Below are 24,017 nucleotides of genomic sequence, written 5' to 3'. Positions count from 1 at the left end.
CTGGATTATACTCACTAGTAAAATCAATATGACAGTAGTAACCACTGTGCTGGATTCTTCAGTACAAGTAACCTTTCTCGCTTGTCTTGATTTCAGAAACACTGCATATTAAGTTTGGGCCAGGTGCCTACGGACAGCCTCGAAGACAGTACCTCACCATCTGAATGGTGGGCCATTTGAAGAAAACAAATAGCTTGCTCCAAATTCCTCACTCTTTCCAGCCTCGATGGAAATGCAGCTCTGTGCCTCTCGTTGGCCTTCAAATGACCACCCACACAGGCCTCTTCTGTTATAAAAGACTATCTCAGAATCCAAAAACTGTCTAAGAAAACAATTATTTCTTTTTGTAACTCTTCTGAGTCTGCTCAAAGACAAGCAACCACAGGGAATTTGATTAGGATCACAGATAGATCTAAAAGTAATAGGAAGGCACTAAGCTGTGATAATCAGCACTTCAGCTTGGGTTCTTAATCAAATAATGCTTTGATTTTCATTATTTTGTTTAATCTATAATACCCCTTCCCAGCATATAGCACCAACTTTGATTTTATGTTTGCAGAAAAATGAATGCTGTATCTACATTTGTGTTGCATCTTATCGACTAGAATTAAGATCACCATTGACCAAGCATTTTAAAGTTTTTCTTAAACAGGCAGGGTTTGTCATTTTTTCCATCCTATTGAACAGCTTTTGAAAATGCTGGCTAATGTCTCAATCAGGCAAGACCCTAACGACATTTCAACAAGCATCTCTCCCACGTAGGTCCATTGCTTTCTTACTTTGATGCAGTTCTTCAGTCTACATGATGGTCATTACATTCTGTGGCATGAAGTGCCCCGTGGGGCCAAGAGGGTTGGAGTATTTGTATGTATCAAATTGGCTGGGCCATGGTATCCAGATATTGGGTCAAGCATTATTCTGGCTATTTCTGGAAGGTGTTTTTGGAGGAGATTAACATTTAAACAGCTGATTTCAAATAAAGCATATCACCCTCCATGATGTGGGTCGGCCTCATCTAATTAGTTGAAGCCTTAATAAAGTAAAGACTGACCTCCCCAGAGCAAGAATTCTTCAGAATGTCTTGAGATTTGAAGGGCAACTCTTCCCTGGGCTTCTAGCATGCCAAGCTACCCTGCAGATTTGAGGCTTACCAGGCCTCTGCAATTGTACAAGCCAATTACTTAAAACTTTCTCTCTCCCCAGACACACACACACACACACACACACACACACACAATTTGTTCTGCTTCTCTGGAAAACCCTAATGCAGACTGTTTCAGAGAAATCTATCACTGCTGTCATTTACAGTCCAGACTGACCTTCTTTTTTCAGTCAACAGAACATGGTCTAATTGTATAGGTTGATCTAAGAAGTTCTGTTCTCTAAACAACATCCCTTCAGTCATTCTGTACTAGTTATGATTTTGAATGAGCGCAGATTAGAAAGCCCTCACTTTCTTGTTCATGGTGAGTCAAAAGGTACTCGGCCACACTTTTACCTCCCTTCTAAAGTACAGGCCTTGAGATCACTGTATATCTGGAAAACCATATCCCCAGTGTCGATAGTTTAGTTTATGTTCTCATAAACAAGTAGTCATCCATGCCAATTAACCACAGTTGACTGGAGGATCTACTGTTGCATGTGTTGGAGACAAAAGACAAAGAATGTTGCCCTCATGGAGCTTGCAATCTAGTAGGGCAGACATTAAAAATAATGGCAAAAATTATGATATCACTTGGCATTTACAATCCTATCAAAGGGCCTGAGCTTTCAATCTTATTACTACTATGTTAATGCTATATAGAATGAGGTAGAGGGTGTTGGGGAGAGGTTATTATGGGCTGAATTGTGTCTCCCTTCCCCCCACCCCAAAATTCACATTGAATTTTTAACTGATAGTGTCTCAGAATATGACAGTATTTGGAGCCAGGGTCTTTACACAGGCAATGAAATTAAAATGAGGTCATTAGGATGGGCCCAAATTCAATATACGTAGAATCCTTATAAGGAGAAGAAATCTGGACACAGACACAAACAAAGGAAAGTCAATGAGAGGAGACAAAAAAGATGGGCATTTACAGCTGAGGAGGGAGGCTTGGAACAATTCTTTTCTCATGGCCCTCAGAAACCAGTCCTGCTTATACCTTCATGTTGAACTTCAAGAACTGTGAGAAAATAGGGCCTCTCTGGTGGCGCAAGGGAGTAAGATGCAGCCACTGCAGCGTGGGTTCAATCACGGCAAGCTGGGGAGATACCCACATGGTGCAGCAGACCCCTCCTATCTCGCCCGCTGCTCCCCTCAGCAGTGTGTTTCAGTCAGTCTGCCTATTCTGCTCCCCATTCTCACCCTTCTACCCCTGCATCTCTGGCCAGTACCCCAGTTCTTGCATGCGTAAAAAAATAAATCTTCAAAAAAAAAAACAACAGTGAGAAAATAAACTTCTGTTGCTTGTTACCCAGTCCAAGGTACCTTTTTACAGAAGTGCAAGAAAATGAATACAGAGGTTACACTTAAGAATTATGTGGACCTATGGCCTCCCTGGTGGTACAAGGGGTTAAGATGCAACCTATGAAGCAGTCCGCAGCCACTGCAGCACAAGTTCGATATCCAGCCAGGGTGCGACCCACATGGCACAGCAGACCTCTCCTGACTCACCCACTGCTCCCCTCAGCAGTGTGTTTCAGTAGATCTGCCTGTTCTGTTCCCCTCTCTGTCTCTGGTGAATCCTCTCACCCACCACACCTCTGGCCGGTACCCCAGATCTTGTATGCATAAATAAATAAATCTTTAAAAAAAAAAGAATTATGTGGACCTGTAGTTGAAGGTAAGAGTAAATAAGAGGTATCATAAAGGCATAATCAAACTTACTTGATGACTAGTAGTAGTGAAGGAAGGAAATCAAGACAGGTAGGCGTGTAGTCAATTATAAAAGTATCCCTGATTCCCTCCCAGCCTCCCACCACCCGCTTCCCACGCCTGGCACACACGTGTCCTTGTGATGTACAGTGCCTCCCATCGAGAGTATCTCTTCTCCATTCCCTGAATCAGGGCTGGCATTATTCTGGCCAGTAGAATGCGACAGAAGGGATGTTTTAGGAGTTCTAAACCTAGTCTTCAAGAGATCTTGCAGCTTCTTCACTTGTTCCTCTTCTTGGGAATCTGGGATAGCTCTATATCAATGAGCCTAGGCTGGCCTGCTGGATAAAGAATATATCGCTCAGTTAGCCTCATACCCCCAGCCCATGGCCAGGCATCTGCTAGATACACGAGTGAGGTCAAATGCCAGCTGACTGCACCTGTAAGTGAATCCAGCTGAATTCAGCAGTAGAACCACCTGGCTGGTCTCAGTCCACATTCTTGACCCATATAATTACACACTTATAAGTAGTTCCTGTTTTAAACTGCAACGTTTGGGGTGATTTGGTATACTGCAGAGTAAGCTCAGGTGGAGGAAGAATATAAGAAGGTATTCAAGAGCAATGCAACCTGGATGAGGGATTCTTTTTTAAACACACTGTGCCTGAAATATCAATGGAAATTGTCAAGTCTCCAGTTGGTTAAATAGTCCTGGAGCTCAGGAGAGAAATCTTGCCTGGAAATACAAATGTGAAAGCCAATCATGTGACAGACACCCATGCATGAGTTGACTGACCTCAGAAAGTAAGTACAGAGTAAAAAGGCTAGGGAATTAAGGACAGTGGGCAGTGTTTGGGGTTGCAGACATTAACAGTGAATGAACTTGATGAATCAAACAAGGCCTACCAAATGGCACTGGGTTGAGTCCAGTAAAATTACATTGGCAGTCTTTATCCTAAGTGGAGTTTTCTGCCAGTTTGCATACAAAAGCAAATAAGAGGGGCCTCCCTGGTGGCACAAGAGGTTAAGACGCAGCACTATGAAGCTATCCACAGCCACTGCAGCATGAGTTCAATCCCTGGCCAGGGAGGTGACCCACAATGTGCAGCAGATCTCTCCTGTCTTGCCTGCTGTTCCCCTCAGCAGTGTATTTCACTCAATCTTCCTGTACTGTTCTCCACTCTGTCTGTGATGAATCCTCTCACCCCCTGCACTTCTGGCCTGTACCCCAGTTCTTGTATGCATACATACATAAATAAATAAATAAATACAAATAAGGCAGTTGGTTGGATTGGTCCAAGACAGGATTTTGAGGACAATAGAAGGGTAAGAGATAAAGGGCTTTGAGGATTTGGCAAATGAGTGGTTGGAGTGATATATCACAGGTTCTTGGCTGCCTGGAAGGCAAAAAAAGGAGTGAGAGGAAACATGTAGTTGATGAATGAGCAAAAAGGGAGAAGTAGTACAGGGACTAGAGATCTTGGAACTAAACGGATGGTGGCAGAAAGGTGCTAAGGCGATCTTCTTATGACGCAACTCTGAAGTTAAGTCATCCTCCTGGAGTGCCATCCTCCTGGCACTTACACTGAGGATCACCCTGGAGGTGGCAGTTGGGGTGAAGATGACAGTGGGCGCCAGATGTCTGAGCCGGGGGGTGGTGAGGAACGAAGCAAAGGGAAGGGACAGGGAGATGATAAAATAACCAGGAAGAGTAGGATGTCATTGAAGGGACTTTCACTGCAATGATCCTACAGGCTCACTGCAATGATCCTACAGGCTGTGAGACAGTGGCAAAGTGACTTTCTAGACGCAATGACCATAGCTCCCCTGGGTCCACGGAAGGTGGAAAAATGAACAGCTGCTGCTCCCTCCCCTAAAATGTACTTCCTTAAGGAAGAATCGAATTGTAGTAAAGGCAAGACTTGAGGAAAGGAAGTTTACTCTTAAGAGACAAGGCACTTTTGAAAAAGCAGCGAAAACATCAACTGAAAAATCAAGACATGGGGCCAGGCAGAGAGGAGGAGAATGACCTTCACTGTGGAGCACCCCTAATTACCTTTGAAGAAGAGTCTGTATTTTCACAAGTGTCTCTCATATTTGTCATGTCTGGGCCCAGACCAGACCGACAGTAATGATGCATTAATATAGCATCAACATTCCTCTTCCCCGGGAATTATCTCAGGAATGACAAGAGACACTGCTTAGAATCCAGGCTTATTTCTTGTTTTGAAGTTGACGTAGTTCAGTGAATGGAACCAGAAAGATTTTTCCTGTCGATCTCAACAGAACATAAGCTGGTAGGTATTTGCAGAGATATGCCCTGGAAAGAGAAAAACACTCATCTGATAACCAGAGTTAAACTCCTGGGATAAACCATCAGCTTGGTTCATCTGACCCATTGTTCCAGCAGCCCAAAGAATTTGCAGAAACTAAAGATGAAAGAAGAGCATCATTGTTCTAAGGATGACCTCTTGACTGATGGGATCATTAAAAGATTATTTTTGAAGTTTTCAAATGGGCCAAGAAAACACTGTGAAATGAGGATTTATTTTATAATAGCCTTGACTCGGTCCCCTGACATGCAACGGTTGAGAATGTAAATTGGTGCTTCTTTTCTGAGAGACAATTAGTCTTAAAAGATTGTACACCCTTTAACCCAGCAGATCTAAAACTGGGTGTTTTCCAAAAGAAATAATCATAGATATACACCAAGTTTAGTCATAATTGGCAACAATCTAAAGATCCAATATTTAGGAGGATGGTTAGAAAATAGTCCTATAATCATGCAGTGGAAAATAAAAGGCATACAGAGACATGGGAAATAATGCCTGTCAAGTTAGTTATGTGCTATTGGGCTAAAATCAGGTTATAAAATATAAACATGGGCCTCCGTAGTGGCACAAAGGGTTAAGCGTGGCAGACCTCTCCTGTCTCGCCCGCTGCTCCCCTCAGCAGTGTGTTTTAGTAGGTCCGCCTATTCTGCTCCCCATTCTGTCTCTGGTGAATCCTCTCCCCCGACACACACACATCTGGCCAGTACTCCAGTTCTTGTATGCATAAATAAATAAATCTTAAAAATATATATAATATAAACATGTAACACCAATTTAAAAATGAAATACATATGCCTAAGACAAAAACTGGAGCAATACATATTTAAATATTATTTGTGATTATCTTTAAGTGTTTGTATTACATATTATTTTGATTTCCCTCTTCTGGACTTTTCTAAGAAAAATTTCTAAAACAGAAATATTTCACATCTGTAATAAGAAACATCCATAATAGGCTTTTATCAGTTTCCTAGCATATGATATTGAATGAAAATACCCTAACCAATTAAGCTTAAATGTGTATTTTTTAAATTAAGTAAAATATAAGGAAGAAAAAATACATAACAAAAGAGATAGTTCTCCTAATTTTAAGGGGAAAAATGAAACTCCCTTTTTTGTGAATGTCCTTTTGGAAAGAACATTCCTGCCTGTCTGTGTTCTGACCCTTTTCGAATAAGGGGACAATATTTTTAAATTTAAAATTTAAATTAAAAAATTTTAAATTCAAAGGTTATTTCTCTATTCAAATGATCAATAAAGATTTTAGTTTTTTCTCTATTCAAATGACCAATAAGGATTCTACATCCTCCACTATATTTAATGTTGCAGGTGGTGTGTCTTTTTTTTAAGTTATTTATACATCAATTAATAAAAAATTATCATTATTTACTCTAATTACAACGGGCATAAAATGAGTAAAAATAACAACTAGCATTCAAGCAGTGTTTAATATTTATGATGCCTTCTTTAGTACTTGTATATTTGCCTAAATGTAAAAATGAGGCATTTTCCCCAAATTCTCCAGAAAAGAGTAATATTCAAGTATTTTTGAAGGCTTTCTTATTAGAGGACATTCTCTAATTACTGACTTTAAATAACTAAGTAATGCTTGGGGGAAGGCTCATTAGCTTGAAATGACCTCAGTCAATGCTTATTTGGGATGTTTTGAAAGGTCACTTGAAAGAATCAGTTACAGAGGATGCCAAGAGATTCACTGTGGATTTAACCATTGTTCATGGAGTGAGGCCCCACAATGCAAATGTTTAATATCATTGTAAACAAGCATTTTAAAAATAACTACCTAAGTGAGTACAATGCATATTTATTTGACATTTACTTTTTTTCTAGGTCTATAGTCAGTGTCACTATAATATAAAAATGGTTTCCTTTTCTCGACAAATCTCCTCTACCATCATAACCACTGAACACACCCTACAGTTTATAAACACTCCCCAAAATGTCATCATAGTTGATTGTACCAGCACAGTGAAAGAAAGAATGTGGCCAATATTTTATTTTTTTTTATAAATTTTATTGTTATATTCCCCATACAATTGCAGCCCCCCCATTCTGACCCCAATCCCTCCCCTGTGGCCAATATTTTAGAAAGATGAGCCAGTGTTTATTTTAATACATATATACAAAGATTCATTATGGGTTAGCGACTTATTCTTTAAGATCAGTTTAATTAGAGAAGGCGATGTTTAAATTATTTCCTTTTTTAAAGATTTATTTTTATTTAATTATGCATACAAGAACTGGAATGAAGGCCAGAGGTGCAGGGGTTAAGAGGATTCACCAGAGACAGAGTGGGAAGCAGAACAGGCAGATCTACTGAAATACACTGCTGAGGGGAGCAGCGGGTGACACAGGAGAGGTCTGCTGCACCGTGTGGGTAGCTCCCTGTTGGGTGATCGATCAAACTCATGCCACAGTGGCTGAAGATAGCTTGATAGTGCTGAGACTTAACCCTCGTGCCACTAGGGAAGCCCCTAAATTATTTCTAATAAAACTATTACTAGCCAGGTCAAAAATTCAATTAGCTATGGAGTCCTACTTTGATAAACATTGAAAAGATGATATCATTCCCTTTTACAAGTTTTAGGGGCTTGAGAGATAACCTTTTTAGTTTGATATAGAGAAAAGAAAGAAAGATTCCACTAGCACTGCTACATGGGCCTCAAAATGAGTCCCCAACTTCAGATGCTACTTTGCTCTCTAGCCGGGATGAATAATTTTAACCCAGAAAAAGTTTAGGAATCCACCGAAGTGTAACAAAACCCAAAATAAAACATTACACTAGATTTAGTAATTAAACTGTTCCCTTGGCATTGTCAACACAGCAGATTTTAAATGATGCAACGATCTTAACTTTCAACTAAGTTTGAAAGCTCTCTTCCTCACTTGTGACAGACAGAACCGGGTGGAAAGCAACTCTCCCATCAAGATCACCAACTCACATGGTCTCCCCTCTGCTAACTCCTTCCCTCAGCTGAGCAAAGGAGAGGGAGGGCTCCTGAAGAATCAGTACCACCAAGGAGGACCATCCTGTCACCTTGGATAAGTATTGGTCGGCTTCTAAGTTTGAGGTGAGGAAAAGGTCAGCCCCCCACCTTCACCTATGCTTCTTTAAGTGTATCTTTCCTTTTTCTTTCTGGGTCCTTCAAACAATTAAAAGGAGATGATGATGATGATAAGAGGAAGAGCGGGAAGGGAAGAAGAGAGGTAGATAGAGCATCGTTTGATCTGTGCATATAGATGCAAACGGATTTTTATATATGCATATACACTTATACAAAAGGAATTATATACACACAGATATCCACGTCATGTGATTTATGTCACTCTTGAAATCAAGGACACCCACTATGTAGGAGTTCAGTGAATTTGTTGAAAAAAAAAATGACCAAAAAAAAAAAAGGAATTAGGGCCTCCCCGGTGGCGCAGCGGTTGTACGTTGGGTTGCGAAGCTGCTGCAGCCTCTGCAGCACTGGTTCAATTCCCAGCTGCTCCCCGGCCACCAGAGGAGGGTCCCACATGGCGCGCAGACCTCTCCTGCCGCCCGCTGCTCCCCTCAGCAGTGTACTTCGGTCCTTCTGCCTGCTCTGCTCCCCGCTCTGGCTCTGGTGAATTCTCTCACCCTCCCAGACTTCTGACTATACCCAGTGCTTGTATAAATAAATAAAAATAAATCTTTAAAAAAAAAAAGGAATTATCCTTCACAAATACTTCTTGTCAAATTCTTCCCATGCTTTCCTTCTGCCCCATTCTTATTCTCTTTCTACCTGCCAAATCCTCACTATTTCTCAAAGCCCAAAGCCAATGCCACTCCTTTTTAAAATCTGTGATTCTTCCAGTTAAAAGTGAATAGCACACACCTTATTCACCATCATCTACTTTTCTAACCTTCTCTGCACAGACAAGGCCCATATCTAACCCACACCCATGTTGAAGGCGGTGGCTTTGTTCACCTCTGCTTCTTCTCCATCATCCATGCATCATTTCGTCTACCTGCAGACAATCAGCATGTGGTTAAAGCATGGGCGTGAGAGCCAGACACAATAGATACCCCGGCCATATCGCTCAGTATCTGTGTGATCTTGGTTAAGTTGCTTCACCACTCTGTGCTTGTACTCAAGGTTTTGTAAACAAGCGTTTTAAAAATACCTAAGTGAGTACAATGCATATTTATTTGACATTTACTTTTTTTCTGGGTCTATAGTCAGTGTGCTTGTACTTCACCACTCTGTGCTTGTACTCAAGGTTTTGTAACAGGTAATATGGAACACTAACAATAGTCTATAGCTCACAGAGCTATTTTGAGGACTTACTGAGTTCATCCATATAAAGCACCTTGTGAGGTTTCTGGAATGTATAGTAAGTGGTCAATACAAGGATTCTATAATTGTTGACTCAACATAATTTGCTGAGCATCTACTATGTGCACTTTGCTTGGCTGTCACACCAGTCAGTACTCTAGAAATACCTGAGGACTGGCTGATAAGCCCAAACACTGACTCAGCCCTTTGTTAGTCAATAACAAATTTCTTTCTAGGTCCAAGGTCTCATTTAATCCTTCCAACCATTGTATGGGTGGATGTCATCAGTCCTACTTTTATGCAGGAGCAAATGGAGTCCCGTCTGCTCTGAAGAGCACATGCACATACTCGCTGGGTGAAAAGTCTCTGTAGTGTTCACCTCACAAGCCCTCTAACTTCTAGCGATTTTTTCCATTCCCTCCTGCAGCTCCCTCGACTTCACACGAAGCATCTTTTTTAGCATCTGTTCAGCCTGACTCCTGTCATTAGATACATTCTTGTGTGTTTATAATGCACCACTGATTTGTTTCAGACTAAATCGTGGGATCTAAAAATAAAGTGATGTTGAACATATTTCTTTGCATATTAACTTTAAAGAAATAGATTAATCTTTTAGAAATAATCAAAAATGAATGATCTACTCAGCATGTAGCAGTTACCCAAAAAAATAAAATGAAATGAAAATTAAAAACTCTGAGATTCCCATTTTCCCCCTTTATCCTTTCTGAATTTATTAAGTATACACTTCGTAATTTTTCATTTTGAAAATTAAGAGGTCTAGTGAGCCCACGGCAAGCCAATTGTGGTCTTCCCCGAAGACCCTTCCAGGAAAGCAGGACACATTCATTCTCCAAGTTCAAGTCCCATTTTCAAAACTGACACTGCAGGATGGTCCTCCCCATCCTAACACATGCAGCAAAGATCAATAAATAAGGTGACGTATAAGATGACATGTCAGTACCCCTGTCCTCTCTGTCTACTACAGGCTAAGCATGATGAGGAAGGTGGCGGTACCAGTAGAAAGCAACAGTAAACATGGGCCTCCCCGGTGGCGCAGCGGTTGAGCGCTGGGTTGCGAAGCTACCCGCAGCCTCTGCGGTGCCAGTTCGATCCCTGGCTGCTCCCCGGACACCAGAGGAGGGTCCCACATGGTGCGGACCTCTCCTGCGGCCCGCTGCTCCCCTCAGCAGTGTATTTCGTCAGTCTGCCTGTTCTGTTCCCTGCTCTGGCTCTGGTGAATTCTCTCACCCTCCTGTGCTTCTGACTGTACCCAGTGCTTGTATAAATAAATCAATCAATCAAAAAAAAAAAAAAAAAGAAAGAAAGCAACAGTAAACATGACAATACAGGAGGGGATGGGGTATGGTAGGAGAGAGGTGGATGTGGCAAAGAGAAAAACTCAGTCCTGCCCAAGTAAAAATGTCTCCTGTTTGAGAAACCTCTGACTGACAACATTCTCCTCCTCCATAGACTCATGCACATCCATGTTGATTATTAGCTTCTTTTCTTCTTTTGAAATCTGAACGCTCTCTTGATCCTCCACCCTTGGGTGTTGATCAAAAGCCACCATGAGGCGTGTGACATCATTTTATTCAATGTGATGTTTCCTATCACCCCAAAATGGTTATAATCTTCTGGTTGCAACACTAAGTCATGAGGCAAGTTGCAGTTTATAAAATGTAGTCATTCCACGCCACATTTCATTCGGGAAGAGGGAGGGTTACGTGGAAGATGAACAATTATCAGATTGTCAATGGAATTCAATAAATGTTGTTTAAAAAAACTAATTATTTGTTACAATAACCAGCTACTACTGACACTTTGTATTTGGAGATTTGTAAACTACTTCCATTTGAAATGTAATTGATTCCATTTTTATCATTTGTTCAAGTTTATGTGGTTGTTCTCATCCTAAGAGATGATAACATCTATTTTCAGCAAATTATACATTATAATTCCTCATTCAAAAGCTGTAACAGAAAACAAAATGCTAATTTATGCTGTAAACGAAACTACAGAATCATAATCATTCATTGTTAACATTAAGGACTCAACTGCTACTGGAAATAATAAATTGAAGCAAAATATGGTAGGGGTAGTTAGTTAGTTTTCTTTCTTTCTCTTTGTGTCTTTTTGGCTATTATGTTTCGTTGTTACACAACTAACACACTTCCTGATAGCCATTCAGGCAAGAGATTACTTGCATGTTTTGTCTTTTCCCAGATACAAACCAGAAGTCCTCTGCCTCTAAGCTATTCCCCGCAGCTCTGTACTTCAAATCTGCAAGACGTGCTCACCAAGCAATCAGAAATGCACTCTAAAGAGGGGGGTCACACAGGAGCCACACACCTGCTTTCCCACACTTCATTAAGCTTCCACACCTACATTTTCTTTTATATCAGCCTTCACCCTCCCCCGCCCCCCAGTCTCCCCAGTAACAGGACCCCCCTCTCTGCCATACCTGGTCAAGGTGAGCCATCCCCCCTGGCAAGCTTCCCCTCTGCATCCGGGAATTTAGGAAACAAACAGAAATCCAGTAACTTTTATTAAATCAGGTCAATTCAGGTCGATTGTTATTAACAAAAGGGGTGGAGGGAGACCTGGTACCCTATTTCAGACACTGCTCCCTTAAATATCATCAAGTAAATAGACAGTAACATCACCTAATGGCATTTTCTCCTTTATTTTTTTAAACATAGAATCAAAGAAATATTTAAGAATTATAACAAAAACGTGAAATCTTTGAAGAGACCAAGAGTCACGCTGCCTTCCAGAGTAAATCACGTTTCTGCTGCCCTTTTATTTAATGCTGTCTGCTGTCCACATTTACCTCTTCACTGGCAAAGTGTGATCATTGATTTCCTATGCTCTCCTGGAAGGAAGTTCTGCTTCCTTGATGATGACTACAAAAGGTAGGTGACCCCACTCTCATTCCAATGCAAACCCTGCACTTTTACATTTCCGCCAGGGCTACAAGAATGTGAAACCAGTGCCCTCTTCCTAGAGACTGTCTTGCTGTAACTACTGACATTTAATGTTTTCCCTCCTCTTCTCACAACTATATTTTGGAAGATCACAATAGAAGAGATGCCCCTATAAAAGGTATTAGTTCATGATGGACATAAATGTTAGGTGCGTGATTCGGTAGGAAAACACCTGTTATAAGAGGGTCATGATGAGAAAGGTGAATTCCAGACTGCATAGCTATACTGCAAGCATAGCTATAATGCAAACCCAAAGCGATACGGGTTTGCTTATAAAATGAGAATGAGTTATGCCTCAAAAGAAGCCTGACAAATATTTATTTTTCTAGGTAGACAAAATGTAAAAAAAAAGACTTGTAACAACTTGTTACCAATGTAAAACACTGGTACCACTTTAATCTTTCAGATGCACCAATTCATATACACATGACAGGGTTTTGATGCATCTGAATGGATAAATATACAAATGGTTTCAGTATAGATGATACAGATTTGATATGTAACATATAAGAGTTCTGAGGTATGTGAATAATTATAACATTATTCCATTTGTGTATGTTACAATTACCTTTCTTCTGTAGAGTATGTTTTACTAATATTTACAAACATTTGGAATGAGCCCTCCATTAAATCATAATTATTTGACAGTGGAAGCTTGCAATCTCAAGACCCTATCTATCTTTTAAGCTGGACCAGCCATTCAAACCAAAAAGAATGGTGAACTCAAGCATTTAGTACATCACCAAGAAAAAAAAGTATCAGGTAGTTATGTTTGATTTTGCCAAAACAACAGGCCTTTTTTTTTTTTTTTTTTTTTGCCAAAACAGAAGACCTCATTCATCAAAGACGATGATATCTGGTTAGGTCAGTGACCAGGACGGTGGGCAAACAAAACAGGAGTGCCTTGCTATTTCACGAAGCTTGCAAATGATTGACACCATGTCAAACCTGCTAGAAATGTACATGCGACCACCACATGAGGTGGTCCAGAAGTGTAAGCAGCATGGAGAGCAAGACTAAGCTGGCACTCTGGGCTCTGAAATGAAATTGCCTGAAAGACATTCTTCCTCATCTATAAAATGGGAATAATAATAAAAGTACAGAGCTCCTATGTTGTCCTGGAGATTAAATTAGTTGAATACCCAGTAAGCATAGCATGAAGAAATGGCAGCTCAAATACAGAGGAATGGATTAAGAAGATGAGGTATATATGTGTGTGCATATATATATATATACCTCATCTTCTTAATATATATATATATATATATATGCACAATGGAGTAGTACTCAGCTATCAAAAAAGACAAACTCTTGCCATTTTTTGAAACAAGGATGGGGCTGGAAGGGATTATGCTAAGTGACATAAATCAGAAGAAGAAAGACAAATATCGGATGGTGTCATATCTATGCGGAATATACAGAAACCAAACAAAGGGTCAGATAAAGTCAAACTAAGAACTAATCCTAGAAAGCAAAGCTGACTGTAGAACTGAGGTTACCAGAGGAGGAGGCAGGGGGAGGCTTGGTTTGCAGGTGTGTTGGGTGCTTGGTTTGTGGGTGTGTTGTAGTAATAACACCGGTGGAGGAGGTCCTATACCTCTGAAATACAAATAATGATGCAAGCCAATGTTTTCTCAATTTAAAAGAACTAACAAATTGGGGGGGGGGGGGTGAGGGAGAAAAAGAAATGTAAGTTATTGTCACTGCTCTTTGATTCCCAAGTTTCCAGACCCCTACAAAGAATAGCAAATAATGCTTTCAAGCTGGTACCCCAGGAACGCTAGTCTTACAGGAAGCCCACAACAATCCCAAATTTATAAGTCTCTTTTCGTCTTCTTCCTTCCTACCTGAGAAACCCAGTGTTGGACAAACAGGGGTTAGAGGAGCTGGATTTAAAGGTGGGTTTCTAAAATTCATTTAACGTATATGGAAATGTACCTCTAAACTATTCAGTAGTTTATGCATACATCTTCAGGAAAATGAAAATGTGTATCATGTATAAAAGCCCAGTTTTTCTTTTTTGAATTGTAAGCTAGGGGCTTTGTAACAACTTTATAAATGGAGGACATTCCTAAGTCTTGGCTCATCCTCGAGAATCCAAACATTGTCACCACTCGAAGAGCAATGAAATACCCAGAGGAGAGGGGGTGGGGAGTTGCAAATTCTTTACAGGACTTGGGCCAGCTGGACAAGAAATATTCCTCATCCAGCTGCTTTCTGCCGTGGCTAGCCTCAGCCATGGAAGTAGTGCCAGTCCAGGAAAAAAAAAAAAAAGGCAGTCAGCACAAGCTTTGAACGACTTACCCACCTCCATTAACGGTGCTGCATTGAAACTTCTATCCTGCTTGAAAAGACAGAGTGAGTACAAAGAATTACAAGTACTGGCTTACAAAAGTGCAGAGCTAAATTCAAATCAGTCATCACCTATTCTAACCTAGCGTGCGCCCTTGAAAGAGTGCCATTTTATTTTCTAGTCTGGAAATGTTGATGGAGCAGTAGGGAGGAGAGGGGGTACACAAGAAAACTGAGAAAGCACAGTGGAGTTTAATGGGGATGTCTTTTTCACCATCTGGGGTTAAGCTATCCACTCACTAAAGAAGTGGTCAATCGGGTGAATGAAGTCAGAAATCTGGCCTCCCGGACACCCCAGCAGTCAGCTAATTGGTTCCATTTTTCACTTTCAATTGATTGATTCAATATCATACAGACCTGGCCTGGTTCGATTGGGGCTTACATCGTGACAGCTAATAAGGTGACCCAGGTCCAAACTGCATGCAGTCGTGACCAGGGTCAGCTCCATGACGGAGGCCGGAGGCTTAAACAACTACAGGAGAGACTCGCAGGTTGAAATGCACAACATAAAAGATAAAGCTGGCTTTTGGAAGCTTGCACTACTGCCATCCCTAGGCGTGAAACTGTAAATTAAAGAATGGTCTGTTGTCGGCTGCATTGAGCCAAGTCAGAGACATTTCACATACACACTTTAATTGGGGTTTTCATTCTAATTGAAGAAATAAATTCCACCTAAGCAGATGCTTCCCCCCCACACATCCTCTCACTTTGGTATGTTTTGCACATTGGCAAGTGGGTGCAAAATATCTACAACGTGGTCTACTCAGATATAAGATGGAATTTCCCAGTTTTAAAATGATAACAGATGCAGTTTCGGCTCTAATACACATTGGGCTCTCTCCCCCCCCAAAAAAAATCACTATCCCCACCCCCTCCAGCTTTAATAATAAAATGTCACCGAATAACTAAAATACCTTCCTGCCCATAGTGATTCGCGGTTGGGCTTTTCTGTTTTGTGTTCAGTAATGAAAAAAATGCCCCAGTTGTTCCAAATTTCCAGATCTATATATAAAGAACCTCCATCTTCATTATTTTTTTCACTCGCTTGTTTATAACCAGAGGTGTCATAATCATGTTTCTTGTGAAAATGAAAGTAATCAAAACGCCTTGTGATTCCAGGAAAAGAGTTTCTTAGGGAGACATGCCTGCCTGCTATTGATGTTGTAAAAAGCCTCCTTTTACATGGTATTAGATGTTGAGAGCACATCATATTGATCTAGAAATAAGAAGCTTGATTTTTTTTTTTTTAGTACAGTCAACCCTTACCTTCCTAAGCACTTTATAACACTAGGAAAAAGGTTTTATTTTTAATTGAGGTAGAGTAAACAAATTATATTTGAAGAGCATTGCTATTTTTAGAGAAGGGAGGATTTGTCTGCTTTTTTGGCAGCATTTCAGGTAAAATTCATGAATAAGTCTCACTCTCTCAAATTTGGCCCAGGCCTCCCCTTAGCAGCCTTGCCCGAGTCCAAGATGATATTTAAAGTGTTGCCTTTCATCTTCTCCTCTTTCTCGGTAGGAGCAGTTCGGAGCAGGCTTCCTAGCCCTTCCCATGCTCAAAAGCTAAAAAAATGCAAACTGGAGCTCAATGAGCACCTACGTCCTTTTGCACACACACCCTTCACCCCTGCAAAGGGTGACATGGCCGCCTTGGAAACCTCAAATCCTGGGCCAGACGCCCTGCCTGGCGGCCTAACTTCCCACCTGAGACTAAAGCTCAGCAGCCCTGGGGGGCACCCTCCTCTGCTGATGTACACCTCTCATTTGTTTCTGTACTTTATCTTAAAGTTCATACCGCACCACTGGAAGAAGAAATCAATATTTCAAATAATCTCCCTTTCCCCCACCACGCAATTGCACTGCACTACTTAGCGCGCCACCCAATACCAGCCTGCGAGCTAATCACCCTCCACAGAGCAGCGCCAGCTGCCTGATCAGAAATTCTTTCCGATTTTTCTTAGCAGCCTGAGCCTCTCTTTCTGGAAGAATGTTCGTGCCTTTTGGGAAAACGCCTCTCCAAATCAAGTTAAACTAACTTTACCCGGGGACACCGAGAGTTCTCCTCTTTGGAACGCTGCCCCCGCCCCCTGCTCGCGCGCCCCCTCCTCTGCTCAAGCCCCCCCCCCCCCCCCCCCGGCACCCCGCGCGCGCTCTCTCTCTCTCTCTCTCTGTGTCTGGCTCTCCGGCTCTGAGGGCTGCGCGCGCGTGGTTGCCTGTCTTGCAAAATCCGGCCGCAGCCCTTATTGTCCCCAACGACTTGTTTCCTATCTCTGAAAAGAAGATGCCAAACCCCCCGGCGCTGGGAAAGCTGAGTCCCTGCGCTCCCTGCCACTCGACACCCCTTCCCTCGCCCTTCAGAGGAAAGCGAAGTGCAGGCGTGTGGCCTCCCGGGGTGCAGGTCGGAGGGACGCGCCTGGAAACTTATCCCAACGCGTCTGAATCCAAGACTCGGGGCGCGGCGCTGCCGAGGAATCTCGACTCCCGAATCCTGGCCGGGCAGGTGCCGGGGGAGCCGCGCTTGGTCGGTGGCTCTGTCACGCGTCTGGGTGCTCCAAGGCGAGCTGGGGCTGGTTTATGAGTCATCGGCATTCACGCCCGACACACACACCACACACCACACACCACACACTACACAGCACGCCACACGTCCACACACGGAGGCGCGCGGACGCCGGCTCCTGGAGACCTGGAGTTTGCCGAGCCGGAGCGGGCGCGGAGAGGCCTGGGGAGCCCCGGGGGCTCGCTAGCCCCGGCGGGGTGGCTTGGAGAAAGGCCCCAGCGCCGGCCGGAGGTAGCCGGGGCACCCCACGAAGTCTCCCCAGTCCATCCCCCGCCGGATCACTCCGACAGCTCCTGCAAGTTTCAGCTCGCAGCGGGGCCTCCCCTTCCTGGCGGTCTCGCCCCGAACCCCAACTTCATGCGCCTGGGGCGCCCTCCCATGCCACCACGAGCCCCGCACCCCGCCAGCCGCCCGCACGCCTCCGGGGGACGCCCCGGGCGCCCCCACCCGCGGCGGCGACCCGGCGGTCTGGCCCGAGCGAGCTGCCGCCTCCCGCTGCTGCAGCCGGGCCCGAGGCTTCCCGGGCTGCGCGGCCGCCGAGGGTGGCGTCCACCCGCGGGCCGCGGCGCTTCGGGGGAGCCGCGCGGGGGGCAGAGGTCTCCGTCCGGCAACGGTTAGTTTGTGCATTTCAGTTTCTTGGAAACTGGGGGTGAAGCGGGGGCGGAGGGGCACCTTTTTTCCGGGTGTTGTGCTGGGAGGGGGTGGCTTTTTGAGGAGAGCTCGCAAGAGCGCGCTGCGCTCCGGGCCCGGGAGGGAGCGCGCCAGAGCCGGCGAGGGCGGCGGGCGGCCCGGGAGCGGCCGAGGCGGGCGGGCGGGCCGGCGGCTGGAGGGACCCGGCGGAGCTCCCGGCCCCGACACCCCGCGCCCGCCGGCGGCTCCCCCAGCGGAGCGCCCCAAGTCCGGCCCGAGACTCCCCCGCGCCCCGGGCCACCCACCGAGTTGCGGCTGCCTCTCGCCACGGCCCCTCGCCTCGCCTCCACCCCAACTTTCCCCAGCCCGGACAGGGGCGCGCGCGCGCGCGCGCGCACACACACACACACACACACACACACACACACACCCCTTCTCCCCCGCCTCCAGCTCCACTTCCCCGTGTAGTTTGGAGATGACAGATGCCTGTAGACTTTCACCAAACAAGCGGTGGGGGCAGCAGACTACAACAGTTATTTAATTAAAAGGCATTTTTCCTCTCTCTTTCTCGCTGTGGCGCCCAGAATAGCTTTTGCACCCCTCGACCCTGAGCACACGCTTCTCTCTCCAGGTTACCAGGGGCCCACTAAACACTCGCATATCCCTCCACGCCCCCCCTTCCGGCGTGTACCCCCAGCTTCCCCAGGTCTCCCCCCTACACACACACACACACACACACACACACACACACACGAGGCACATCGACATGCACACCTAGAAGCCGGCGGCGGAGAACGTCGAGGGCACGATGCAGCCGGACTGCATTGCACAGTCATCAAAGTTAAGTGTGTGTTTGTGGGGTGCTTGTGCGCGCCAGGGGAGGTGCGGGGTCAGGGGCACCGGAGCATCTACTCTGCCCCCCCCACTCCCCACTCCGCGGGGTCAGGGGACGCCTCCACTTGCGTTTGCAGCCATTTTAGGCAAAGAGGTAGCTCGGGGCCCGGGGGGCTGGAGGGGAGAGCAGCACGTCGCGGGGGACTCGCAGCTCCGCAGCCCCTCGGCGCAACTGGAGGGTTGGCAGGCGCCGGGCGCACAGGGGCGCGGCGCCCGCGGCTACTTGGGGAAGGTTGCGCTCGAGTTCTCAGGTTTTGCCTGGAGTTGTTCGGGGTAACGTGCCGGCCCCAGCCTCTCTCGGGGGCTCCCGCTGAGCTGGGGGGCGGTGGGGAGAGCCGGCGATGGCACATCGGGCACCGGAGGGATGGCAGAGCCGGGAGGCTGGAGAGCTCGTGCTGGGGGAAGGGGACACCTCCTCCCGCCGGCTGGCACCGACCCAGACAGTGCGACCCACTTGGCCCCCAACCTCCCCACCCCCTCCCGAGCCTCTGCCTCCCCGCCGAGTGCCAAGTGAGCGCGCCGCCGGGGGGCCCGGGGCGCGCCGCCGCCCGGCACCGAGCCACCCCCTTACCTGGTCGGAAGGGGTTTCCCAGGAGGAGCCGTAGTTGTAAAAGAAGGAAGAGAAGAAGGTGTCTTCCGACAGCCCGCAGCCCGCCATGCTCTGGATGCAAATAAAATGAGGAAAGGAAAAAAAAGCACACACACAAAAGCCACGAAAAATTTTCAAAATCAAATCAAACCAGTCAGCGGAGAGGAAATTCTCCCGAAAATAAAGACAGGGAGGGGGAAGGGCTCGGAAACTCTCGGCGCGGCTCCCTCTCCGGGCGAGCAGGGATGCTCGGGCCGCCGGGGCCGCCTTCCCAAGACGGTACCTAAGGAGGTTCGTCCTGACTTGGGCAGCAGCCGCCGCCGCCTGTGCCGGCTGCGTGTGTGCGCGCGTGTGTGTGCGTGTGCGTGTGTGCGGTGTGTGCGCGCAGAGCGAGAGACCGCAGGGGAGGCGAGAGGGCGAGGGAATGAGCGAGCGCGGACGGAGGGCGCAGAGGCAGGAGCGGGCGGGCGTGTGCGCGCGGGGGTGCGTGCGTGTGTGTGCGCGTGTGTGTGTGAGCGCGCGTGTGGCTGGGTGTGCGTCTGTTTGGGGAGCTCACCGGAGAGCTGGGGCCGTCACGTGGGCGCGCTGGCTCCGCCGGCTGCCGGGGACAGCCTGTACTACAGCACCGGCCACTAAATCAGCCCGCGCCGCCAGACCTGTGCACGCCTCCCCGCGCCGGCCCGGCCGGCCCGCCGCTCCCCCCGCCCCCACCCCGCCCCCACCCCCGGGCCTGCGCGCCCCGAGACCGCAGGGGGCGCGGCCAAGGCCACGGGCAGGTGGGTGGGTGCGGAGGGGGCCGCCCCGAGCCGGGGAAGTGGGACAGAAGAGGCCGGTGGAGACGCACATGTCCCCCGGCCAAGCCCTGCGCCCTCCTGGCGCGCCTGCCGCACACCCGCCCGAGGATCCTCTTGGCTCGTTCCTAAAATTGCTTTCCCGGGCAGAGACCCGGCTTCCAGCCGCGGGGGGGTTATTTGCACACAGTTGCTAGGTCCCGATTTTCTTTCGTACCCGGCGCCCCTGGCGCCCCTCCCGCGCGCGCGCGCGCACGCAGACACACACACACCCGGCCGCCTCCTCGCATCCCGAATGCAAACCCGCTGGCTTTCGCCGGTTGCTGTAGTTAAGCTAAGTCGATGCTACATCAAACTAGGCTGGGCTGAGAGAACTGCAAGTGGATTTAGGGGACAACACTGCCCCAGCAGGAAGAAAGGATCGCGTTGGCATTCGGTTGATTTAACAGTTTAAAACGAAAAAGGATTGTGGAGCTTCTGCACTACCATTCAGGCCCCTGTGTCACAATTCTTTAGAGGGAGCTCGTCGCTTCTATTTATGTTATAAAAATGTAAACGGAGATATCAGCCCCGAAACCTCTCTCTCAGTCTGAATAATTGAGTAGCTGAAAGTTTTTTTTTTTTTCCCTTCTTTGCTCCCCCTAACTCTTTATACAGATATTTATAGGAAGTAAAATTCAAATAAAAATCGGAGTGTCTGTGTAAGATGCTCTTACAAGGATTTGAATCCTCCCAGGAAAACTTGAAACAACCTGTTACAAGGCAATTTGTGTTGTTTTCTTTCTGAATCCTTTTTCCAAATGCTGCCCATTTTTATTCCAACCAATTGTGTTTTTCCCAGAGTTCACACTTCCTCTTGTAAATTCCCCACTTGAGGTCGAAATCCTCTGTGAAATAAACATTTCCACAGCAACCCAGTGATGTCACAAACATCGGCTCATCATTTCAGAGGGGAAATAAAGCTGGAGAAAAGGATGTCTCTAGAAAGACAGCTTCTGTTTTCTTGCAAATAACATGACTCCTGGTAGAGATTCAGAAAACATATTAGATTTCTGGCTAAATACCTGTTTTCTTTTTCAGAGATTCACTTATTTTTCAAAGAGATGTCAAATGATCTTTTTTAAAAAATAGGTCACCATTCTCTCTTCTGGGTTGGTGAAGAATGCTGTTGAAAATCAGAGGTCCCTAACCACACTGGCCACTATAGATTTTTAACAAAGAGGGAAAGGATTTTTTTTTTCCCCTTAAACCTGATGTCAGAAGAACACTGAGAGAGGAAATTTAATGGACTAACTTCAGATCCAAATAATGCTGACTGACCAGGCTTCAAAAATACAATAGTTTTTAAGAAGTATTAGACCCACTGAAATTCTATTCAGTTATCAAAATTAGTGCTGATCTCACCAACATTGAATAGAGGGGCTTCCCTGCCATTGTTGCTTCTATTGTTTCCTGTGTCTCCGGGCTGGGAGGGAGAGAGAAGCATTCTTCACACAGCGCCATTTAATCCCCCTGCAACCCAACTCCTATAAACGTGAAATGAAAAAGTCCTGGAAAAATACAAAATGAGGGCCAGCACCTCGTGTTCCTTCGGCCTCCTGTCTAAATAAAGCGCTTTGGATAATATTTAGACAGAGCACTAAAGAAGTTTAGTTTGTAAAGTGCATTTGTTATATACTTTAGCTCGTTTTTATCGTATGCTATAGACACTCACGGCATTCCTAATTTCAGCTGATGTCCTGCTTCTTCTTGGAGCAACAATAGAAACCACTTGTCTGTTACCCCCCGCCTTTCCTATTGGTTGAATGAACAGACTTATTCCTCGCGGCATGGCATTTCCTGGAAAAATCAGGATCCTATTCCTGATTTTGATGATGTGGAAAGAGCCTCAGAGATGCTGATGAACCTGTCCACAGTCACCTAGCTACAAAGTAGTAGTAGCAATGGAGCCCCAAACCTTGTGATCCCTCCCACCTCTCTCATTCAGACCTGAGGCCTTTATAACTCTGCTCCCCCATGACGAGTTCCCATAGTCCCCTAAGAACAGTCCCCGGGGTTCCACTCTCCAGCTGCTGGAATGGGTGAGAAGTACGCATTGTAAGATAGCCATTCAAACCTGATGGCGCATTCATTAGCTCACCCATTCTTCCCGAGGACCCTATATTAGTAAGTGATGAGAATTATTATTATTTTATTTGTTTGTTTTTTGCAGATGTGAAAACTGAGGCTCCGGACAAGGCTATGGACTCTTCTTCTACCTACAGCCAGTTAGCTGCAAAACTGGCTCAGAAACCAAAGACTTCTGACTCCTGACTTCTCTTTCCCTGAAAATAAGCCTTTCCCACATGCTAACACACAGGAAAATGGGCGCGTGGGTTCCTGAGTGCGATGCAAAGCAACCAGGAGCAGAGGCAGTAGCATGTAGCGAGATTCTTCTTTGCGCACCTAGCAGGAGAATGGCCGTAGGAATGGAGTCTGGCAGCCAGCCACCACACTGGGCTCCCCTCAGATCTCCAGCTCTTTCTTTTTCAAACCAGCAAGACCCAAAGAGAGCCACTTGGATAGACTTCTGATAAAATGTCTCTCTCTCTGAGCAGCTTGCCCCTCTCGCAGGTAGCAGTGCCAGCCAGAAGAATTCTTCCTGGGTAGGTTTGCCCACCTGGCATTCGCACAGTAACATGGAGGTTTGTTTGCTAGTTCCCAGCAACATAAAAACAAACCTTCCAGCCCCACTGGGGCTCAGAACAGATGGAAAGGTCCCTTGGGAAACCAGCTCATTGAGGAAAGATCGCCCGCCACCTTGCCAACTCCTTCCTGTGTGGTGTTCAGAGGTCTGAAGGTGGAAGCCCTAAGCAGAGCTTTCATTTCCTAATCCACCGTGGCTGGTTTTCTCAAGACAAACCCAACTTTCTTCTGCGTGCATCCCTCTGTCATCTTGCCAAGTCACGATTTGTCACACTGAAAATGTGTGATTTGTTGAATTGATATCATTCCATTAATGAGAAAATCCATCTTTATTCGCAAACACTCCCCCCTTCTTAAGAAATAAGTTTGCATTAATCTCATATTGGAAATTGGTTAACAGTCCAGATGATGCTGGGGTGTTTTCCTTGTTTATAAATGAGGTGCATTAACACTCTCATACCACTAGGGTACCATTTAGTGAATGGCTGCTCCGCTCTCCAGATGCGAGAGGCCAAATTGTTGTGGATGTGGATAAAAAATTATCGTTTTGGCTAAAACTGCAGATGGGAAGCAGATGCAATGTACAGGGAAGTAGATCTCATTCAGTCTTCTTCTTTTATTAAAATAAAGTGTGCTAATTTGTCTTATTTTAAAAAATCCTCTGCATACAAGCATGTATTAGCTCAAGGCAATATGAAAATCAACATGATTCCTGCCTTCAAGAAGTTTACAGTCTCAGCAAATGTGTGGACTATCAGTTGGGGTTTTTTTAGTTGCCTGTATTTCTTTGTAATTGTGGAACATTTACATCCTCTTATCAACATTATAATGACCGTGGGGAAAGATTAAAATTAAGTGAGACAAGGAAAAGTTGAGAGGTCAGAGGAATGGTGCACCGAAAGAGGAAGAAATCCCAGGAAAACACAGAAAGACCATCGCGGATGAAGGATGGAGCAGCTGAAGCAAACATGAACCTAAGGCAGAAAACAAACCTCCAAATCACTGATAATAATAAATATTTAT

The 24,017-nt window shown here is 45.5% G+C and overlaps 1 protein-coding gene across 1 annotated transcript in view; it reads right to left on the bottom strand.

The window, feature by feature from the left end:
- Positions 1-19,703, bottom strand: part of PPARGC1A (PPARG coactivator 1 alpha) — a gene marked incomplete at both ends in the record, with an annotated part of 631,219 nt that extends 611,516 nt beyond the window's left edge. The window contains one exon of the mRNA XM_084233498.1: positions 19,501-19,703. Within this exon, the coding sequence (XP_084089624.1) occupies positions 19,501-19,587 (87 nt within the window). The remainder of the gene's footprint in view (positions 1-19,500) is intronic.
- Between the last annotated feature and the right edge of the window lie 4,314 nt (positions 19,704-24,017).

This window comes from Talpa europaea, assembly GCF_964194135.1.
Source record: "Talpa europaea genome assembly, chromosome: 5".
In the NCBI taxonomy this organism is placed as follows: Eukaryota; Metazoa; Chordata; class Mammalia; order Eulipotyphla; family Talpidae; genus Talpa; species Talpa europaea.
This window is presented reverse-complemented; position numbering and strand designations above follow the sequence as displayed.